The following is a 7559-nucleotide window of genomic DNA, read 5'->3' on the forward strand; positions in this document are numbered from 1 at the left end:
ACAAAACATTGTACACCCACCTACACACCCACCCACCATCCAACCCACCCACCCATCCACCTACCTATCTACACATCCACCCATCCATTCACCCATCTGCCTATCCACCCATCCATCCATCCATCCATCCACCCATCCATCCACCTATCATCCAGCCATCCACCCATCATCTACCCAGCTATCCACCCACCCATCCGTCCTTCCCCCCGTCCATCTACCATCCCTCATGAGGGTGGGGAGCACAGCCCATCTTCTCACCTTCCAAGCTCATACAGCTGGATGAGAGCGGAGAAGGCTCAGTCTCAGAAGCGAACCTTGGAGCGTCCGCTGGCTCAGCTCTTCAGTCCATGCAACACTGCTCTGGGCTGGCGCTGTCCTTAAGACCGACACAAGGAGGAATGATACAGGGTCCATGCACAAGACACACTAAAATATCAGAAAGCTGGGCGCCAGTGGCTCACTCCTGTAATCCCAGCTACTCAGAAGGCTGCAATTTGAGGATCCTGGTTCAAAGCCAGCCCAGACCAAGCAGCCTGTAAGACTCTTATCTCTAATCAGTGAACAAAAGGCTGAAAGTGGAGCTGTGGCTCAAGTGGTAGAGCATCAGCCTTGAACAAAAAGATGACCAGGCACAGCATCCAGGCTCTGAGTTCAAGCCCCAGGACAGAAAAAAAAAAGGGGGGGGGGCGTGTGCCAATGCCGATTATATTCTATGCTCATATCCTTATCAAAACTGACATGGGCTATCATGAGGGTTACATTTTATATTAACTACATTTTATATTAACTGAAGTGTCATTTTACAAGAAGACAAAACAGTGTCCAATGTATACGCAGACCCAGTAACAGTGCTACAAAATAGATAAAGAGTATAAATAATACATCGGTTGAGCCGGGTGCCAGAGGCTCATGCCTGTCATCCTAGCTACTCAGGAGGCTGAGATCTGGGGATCATGGTTCAAAGCCAGCTTGGGCAGGAAAGTCTGTGAGACTCTGATCTCCAGTGGAAGTGGTGCTATGGCTCAAGTGGTAGAGCGCTCACCTTGAGCTGAAGAGCTGAGGGACAGCGCCCAGGCCCAGAGTTCAGGCCCCAGGACCAACCCAAAAAAAGAAATAGAACACATAGGTAGAACTATGGAAAGAAACAGGCCAGTCCCCACTGGTGTGGCGGGATTCAACAGCCTCCTCGCTCTGGGGACCGGGGAGCTCATCAGCTTCCCCGTCAGAGCCAACACTAGCAAACTGAGGCTCGGAGCCGCGGAGCTCCCTGCGCACGGCACCCCCAGATCCACAGCTGGGCCGACTCACCGAGTCTCCCGCTCTGAAGCATTCAGAGTTGCCCCAAGTGGCCCCTTCCTCTGGCTCCACTCCCCTATCTACACAGTGTGAGCCCTGGCCCGCCCCATGCCTGTGGAGAGTGATCACAATCGGCATTGTTAGTGCAGCTGGTGATGCATCGCCCTGCAGCTGGCCAGCGGCTTTGGGGCTTCACTGGAGGGAGCCTGGGGGAGGGGCTGTGTCCAGGGAGACTCCCCTCCCCAGCCCTGTCACCCTACACAATGAGCTGCACAGAAGGCTGAGAGGTGAGGATCTTCATGCAAACCCGGCCTGGGCCAACTGTGGACAGGGGAAGAAGAAAATGGGGCCACCTGGACACAGAGTCTGGTTTGGTGGTTTTGAGAAAATGCCGGAGCCTCATTTTCCTCATCTGTCACACACTCAGACTGACCCCAACTGGGGTTCCCCAGGGTCACCAGTCCTCCATGTAAGGCCTTGGGGGCCCACGCCTGCTCTGCCACCATTGGGGCACGGGGCGGGGGGGGGGGGGGGGGGCAAAGGCACTCAAAGGCCCTGGAAAACCTGGCCAGATCCCTGTGTACCCCATGCCCCCACTCACCGGTCCCCGAAGTTAAGCCCACCAACCCAAACACCGGACCTTGGTACCTGGCAACTTTGTGACTCACAGGGCTCCAACCAATCCCCGCCGTGGGGGAAGGGGGGGGACAACATTCTAGAAGGCAGAGGCCGTGGGTGGGGCACCCGTTCCCTGCTCCTCCCAAGCAGGAAGTCCAGCTCTGAGCAGAGGGTCCTCACATCTCCAGTCTACCTCTGGAGGCAGCTTCAGCCTTTGCCCCTTTGAGTACCTGCGCTTTGCTCCTTGGCCTGGGGCTACCAAAAATTTAAAGAGGGGAGCTGGGAAGGTGGCTCCGTGGTAGAGCGCTCACCTCGCATGCATGAGGCCCTGGATTCGATTCCTCAGCACCACAGAAGCAGAAAAAGCCGGAAATGGCGCTGTGGATCAACTGGTAGAGCGCTGGCCTTGAGCTGAAGAGCTGAGGAACAGCACCCAGGCCCAGAGTTCAGGCCCCACAACCAGCCAAACAAACAAGCTTAAACAGGGCCAGGCCTTGTGATACCTGCACTTGGAGGGTCAGGATTTTGAGAGAAGCCTGGACCACAAAGTGAGTTCCTGCCTAAAAAGACAATGAAGACACAGCTGCTAGGAAGAAATAAACCAAATAGGGGAATGGGCCAATCACAGAGCAGAGGCGGGGATGGACCAATCACAGAGCACAGGCTGGAGGGGAGAGGGCACGGGGGAGGAGCTGGGGGGGACGGGGGAGAAAGGTGTGGGAGGAGGATGTCTCTGGTGCCAAGGCCCCGTGGGGAGGGCAGGCCTCAGGCCCAGGGGAAGGCTGCGGTTGGAGGGAGCGGTCACCTTTTATCAAGGGGGCCAGGAGAGGTCTTAGAGGGAAGGGCCAGCTCTGCCCTGTCCTGCGGTCAGTCTCGGGTTCCTCAGGGCAGGGCCAGGCCTGACAGCCCGGGATTCGGATCTAACGGGAACCGCAGCCCTCAGGGGTGTGAGGCCTGGCGGGGGTGACTCATGGCTGGTCAGGCCAAGGCCGGCGCAGCCTGGCGGGGCCACCCTGCGAAGCTGCCAGAACAAGAGGCCGACAGGTCCCCTCGGGGAAGACCCCGCACCGGGCGACCGGGCGACCCGCGCTGCGGGAGCAGGGCAGGCCCGGCCCGCAGCCCCGGGCAGACCCAGGGCCCAGGCCAGCGGTGGAGCCCGGGGGGCGGGCGGCGCCGGGGCAGAGGACGCACAACTCCGGGGCGGAAGCGGCTGCGGGAGGCCGCGCGCCCGCGCCACCCCGCGCCCGCCCGCGCGTCCCGGGCAGCCCGCGCCAGGCTGGGCGGGCTCCGCGGAAACCGCACGACGCACCCTGAGAGGCGGGAGCGCCGGGCGGGGCCTGGCCCCTCGCCCACGCCCGGAACTAAAGTGTCTCTCTCTCCGCCCTCCGGCCCACAAGTCCGGCTGTCCATCCCTCCGTCCCGTGGCCGTGAGGGGAGCAGAGCCCGCCGCCGCCAGGGGGCGCGCGCCGCCGCCGGGGCGTGGCCAGGGGTGGGCGTGGCCGAGAGCGGAGTCCGCTGTGGGCGTGGCCCTCGGTGGGCGTGGCCGGGGCTGGAGCCAGCCGCCGCCCCGCCCCGGGGCCCCGCGGGGGAAGAAGGAGGCGGACAGCCGAGCTGGCGAAACGAGACTTTACTGAAAACAGAGAACCGGGCGGACCGAGGATTACAAACAGGAATGTGGCCTCGTAGCAAAACCAGACAACAACAGCCGGGGCGGCGGGCGAGGCGGGCGGCAGGGGGCGGGCGGGGTCTGCGGCTGCTTCCCACTTCTGCAAAAACCCGCGCAGGACGCGCACGCGCGCGCACGCGCTCCGGCCGGCGCTTGATCCCGAGAACAGACATAAATAGGGCGGACGGGCCTCCGTTCTCCGCGGCAGCAGTAAAAAAGGGGAGGCGGGGAGGCGGCGGGACGGGGCCGTGCGCTCGCCCCCGAGGGCGCGGGGGTCCGGCTTGTCGAGTCCGGGGCGGGCGCGGGGCTCCGGCTCGCCGATCCCGGGGCGGGCGCCCGCGCCGCCCGCAGCCCCGAGCCCGCCCCGCCCGGGGGCGGGCGCTCAGTACGCGGGCACCTGGTGCTGGGGCAGCAGCTGGCAGCCGCTGTTGACGTGGCTGAGCACTTTCTGCTTGAGCTGCGCCACCTGCTCGCGCAGCAGGCTAGCGGTGGAGGCCAGCTCGGTGTTCTGGCTCTTGAGCGTCTTCACCTTCTCCTCCAGCCGCGAGATGCGCTCCAGCTTGCGCTTGCGGCACTTGGACGCGGCGATGCGGTTGCGCAGGCGCTTGCGCTCCGCCTTGATGCGCTCCTGCGTGTCCATGTCGATGGGCGACAGCGGCGGGCTCTCGCCGAAGCTCGGCACGTCGGGCACCGTCTGCGGCTCGTCCTTGAGCGCGGCCAGGCGCGGCGGCGGCGGCCCCAGCGCGCCCGGGGGCGGCGGCGGCGGCGGGAAGGGCACCGGCTCGCCGCCCGCGAAGGCCACGGCCCCCGCGCCGCCGGCCCCCGCGCCCGCGCCGCCCGCGTAGCTGCTCAGGTTGGCGTAGACGGGCGGCTCGGGCGCGGCGGCGGCGGGGGCCAGCTCCCCGGGGGCCGCGGGGCCGGGGCCCGCGCCCGAGCCGCCCGCGGGGCCGGGGCCCGCGCCCGGGCCCGCGGCGGGCGGCGCGCCCAGCTGGTTCTGCTTGTGCAGGTCCTCCAGGGCCTTGACGAAGCCCTCGGCGAACTCCTGCTCCTCGCTGGCCGCCACCTTCGGGTACAGGAACTGCGTGCTGGTCGGCGTGGTGGTCACCAGCCCGTTGGACTGGATGATCAGGCGCTCGAGCTCCGGCGACGCCAGCTTCAGCAGCCCCAGGTCCGGCGACGTCAGCAGCCCGTCGGGGGGCGCGGCGCCGGGGGCGCCGTCCGCGCGCAGGGCCGCCGGCGGGGCCGCGGCGCCGGGCTTCAGCGCGGCCGCCACCTGCTCGCTCAGGCTCAGCGTCAGCGCGTCCTTTTTCATCATGCCGCCGGCCGCCGTCGGGGCGGCCGTCGGGGCCGCCGCGGGGAACAGGCGGCCCGCGGACGCGAACCCTCCTCCGCTGCCGCCGCTGCCGCTGGCACCGCTGCTGCCGCCGCCCAGGCCGCTCAACGCCTCATCGCCGTAGAAGGGTGTTTCCATTCTCCGCCTCCCCCGCCGCGCCGGCCCGGGGGGGGAGTGGCGACCGCCGCCGCCGCCGCCGCCGCCGCCCGGGGGGCCCGCGCCCCCCCCAGATCGCTCGGCCTTGCGCGCGCCCCGGCCGCGGCCGCTGCGCCCGGCCTTCCGCTGGCGGCGGCTCCTGCGCCGCGCCGCGCCGCCGCCCCTTTATAGCCTCGGCCCGACGCGATGAGCTCACCGGCCCCGCTCCCCATTGGGTCCGGGTGACGTCTATATTTGCATATAGAGGCGGGGCCGGACCCTCCACGCCTGCGCGGCCTCTGTTGCCTGAGCAACGGGCGGTAAACGACACAACAGCGCGCTGCCTTGTGGGTTGACGTCATTGGGGCCCGGGCCCGCCCACCCCGTCCGGGGAGCGCGGAGTGGGGCCCGCGCGGCCCCCTCGCGTCGCCTCCCTCCCTCCCTCCGGCCTCGCTGCGCCGGACCCCGCCCTCCGCGCGGCCCCGCCCTCCGCGAGGCCACGCCCCGCGCGGGCCGGGAGGGCGGGGCCCCGCGCATAAATGAGGCCCCGCGCCGGCCCCGCCGTCCTCGCCCCGCCGTCCTCGCCCCGCCTCCCCCTCGCGGCCCCGCGCCGGCCCCGCAGAAGTTACAGGAAGTTGCCGCTAGCTGGACACGGAACGCCCCAGTTGGCTTCCGGCCTTTACAGAGGGGAAACTGAGGCTTGGCCCGCTGCCGGCCGTCCACCCGCGAGCGAGCGCCGACCCCGGGGCCTGGCCTGCGGGGGGGCCGGAAAGGCCGACAGGTCCACGCCCGGGGCGTCCGCACCCACGGGTGACCACCCACGGGTGACCACACGGGTGATGGGTGACCACACACGGGTGACAGACACACACGGGTGACCACACACGGGTGACAGACACACGGGTGACAGACACACGCGGGTGACCACACACGGGTGACCACACACGGGTGACCACACACGGGTGACAGACACACGGGAGACAGACACACGGGAGACAGACACACGGGTGCCCTCACATGGGTGACCACACACGGGTGACAGACACACGGGTGACAGACACACAGGGGACAGACACACGGGTGCCCTCACATGGGTGACAGATGGTGACCACTCCCACACACACGCACACACACACGGGTGCCCTCACACACACACAAGGGTGCCCCAGGAGCCCACCCCAGTCTTCATTCCCATCCTAGCCAGAGCCTTCCAGGCTGTCCAGGTGATCGGTCCCCGCCAGGCCCCTTGGACAGCCAGCCCCACCTGCCCCATGCTGGGCCCGGCCAGGCCTGAGGGGCAGTGGCGGCAGGAGTCCCAGCCCTGTGTGAGCGGCCATGGATGCCAGGGAAGGTGGGCAGGCCCCCACCCCAGGACATCCGCTTCAAGGGGGACTCCTGACACCCAGCAAGGCTCCCTGAGTTCCAGGTTGTTCTGTCGGGACCAAGGGTTTCTGGTTCTCTCAGCCCCAGCCCGTGCCTTAGGCAGAGAGCATTTGGGTAAACTCCTATTCATCCTTCAAATTTCACCCTGGTAGCCTGTGCTGCTGGCTCACGCCTGTCATCCCCACTACTCAGGAGGCTGAGATCTGAGGATCGCAGTTCAAAGCCAGCCCTGGCAGGAGAGACCGTGAGACTCCTATCTCCAATAAGCCACCAGAAAACCGGAAATGGCGCTGTAGCTCAAGTGGTAGAGCGCTGGCCTTGCGCTGAAGAGCTGAGGGACAGCGCCCAGGCCCAGAGTTCAAGCCCTGGGACAGATTGAAAAAAAAAAAAAAATCCACCACACAGCCTCCTCCTAGACCCTCCCCAGAGGAGTCCCCAGAGAGGAGCAGCCACCCCTCCCAGGACTCCTCTGCCTCCCGGGGTCAGGGCCGGAGCCCCCAGACCCGAGGCCTGGGCCAGGCGGGAGGGAGGCAGGACCCCTCCAACCAGGGGGAGAGGGCCCAGTGGGGGTGGGGTCAGTTTCCCAGGTTAAAAGCCAAGGCCCAAGGCCAGGAGGGAGGGCTCCCCCAGAGCCTGCCTGGAGGGGCCCTCCCCGGCACCAAGGCCTCCACTTTCTGGCTTAAAGCAACCCGCGCCTCCCAGGGTCTTGGCAGACACCGGGAATCCCACACAGAGAGAGGGAAGAGGGGTTAACCGAGGGGCGGGCGAGGGGCCCGGGGAGGGGCCCCAGGTGCAGACCCTCGCTGGGAGCGGCATTCCTGGGGATCGGGTTACAGTGAAGCCCCCACAGGCCTGCCCAGCCAGGGACCCAGGCCCTGGCTCCTCTCCAGTGGGGACCATGGGCCTGGCTGGGGATGTGTGAGGTTCACGGGTGGACTGACTGAGAGGGGACAAAGCAGCGGGGGGGGGGGGGGGGGGGGCCAGCCTGGAGGGGCCTACGCAGAGGGGCACCCGGCCGCCTGCTGGGCACCATCCGCTGCTGACCTCAGTCACCCCGTCTTCTGGGACTCGCCCGTCACCCAGGACAGAACACCACGCCCTAAAGCCACGCACCATGGGGACCACCTG

The 7559-nt window shown here is 66.8% G+C and overlaps 1 protein-coding gene across 2 annotated transcripts in view; it reads right to left on the reverse strand.

Annotated features, from left to right (window-relative positions):
* Jund (JunD proto-oncogene, AP-1 transcription factor subunit) overlaps positions 1 to 5157 on the reverse strand; it is a 27395-nt gene extending 22238 nt beyond the window's left edge. The window contains exons 1-2 of one of the 2 annotated variants that reach the window (XR_006146264.1): positions 3949 to 5157; positions 3823 to 3893 (exon numbers count right to left, since the gene is read on the reverse strand). Coding sequence is in view for 1 of the 2 variants with exons in the window: in XM_042671257.1 (XP_042527191.1) it covers positions 3963 to 5051 (1089 nt within the window). In the remaining variant the exon portion in view is untranslated. Of the gene's footprint in view, positions 1 to 3526; positions 3894 to 3948 lie in introns of those variants that run through there. The other variant, XM_042671257.1, reaches the window with a different exon arrangement.
* Between the last annotated feature and the right edge of the window lie 2402 nt (positions 5158 to 7559).

Source organism: Dipodomys spectabilis, unplaced genomic scaffold, assembly GCF_019054845.1.
Source record: "Dipodomys spectabilis isolate Male_0828 unplaced genomic scaffold, ASM1905484v1 ptg000609l, whole genome shotgun sequence".
In the NCBI taxonomy this organism is placed as follows: domain Eukaryota; kingdom Metazoa; phylum Chordata; class Mammalia; order Rodentia; family Heteromyidae; genus Dipodomys; species Dipodomys spectabilis.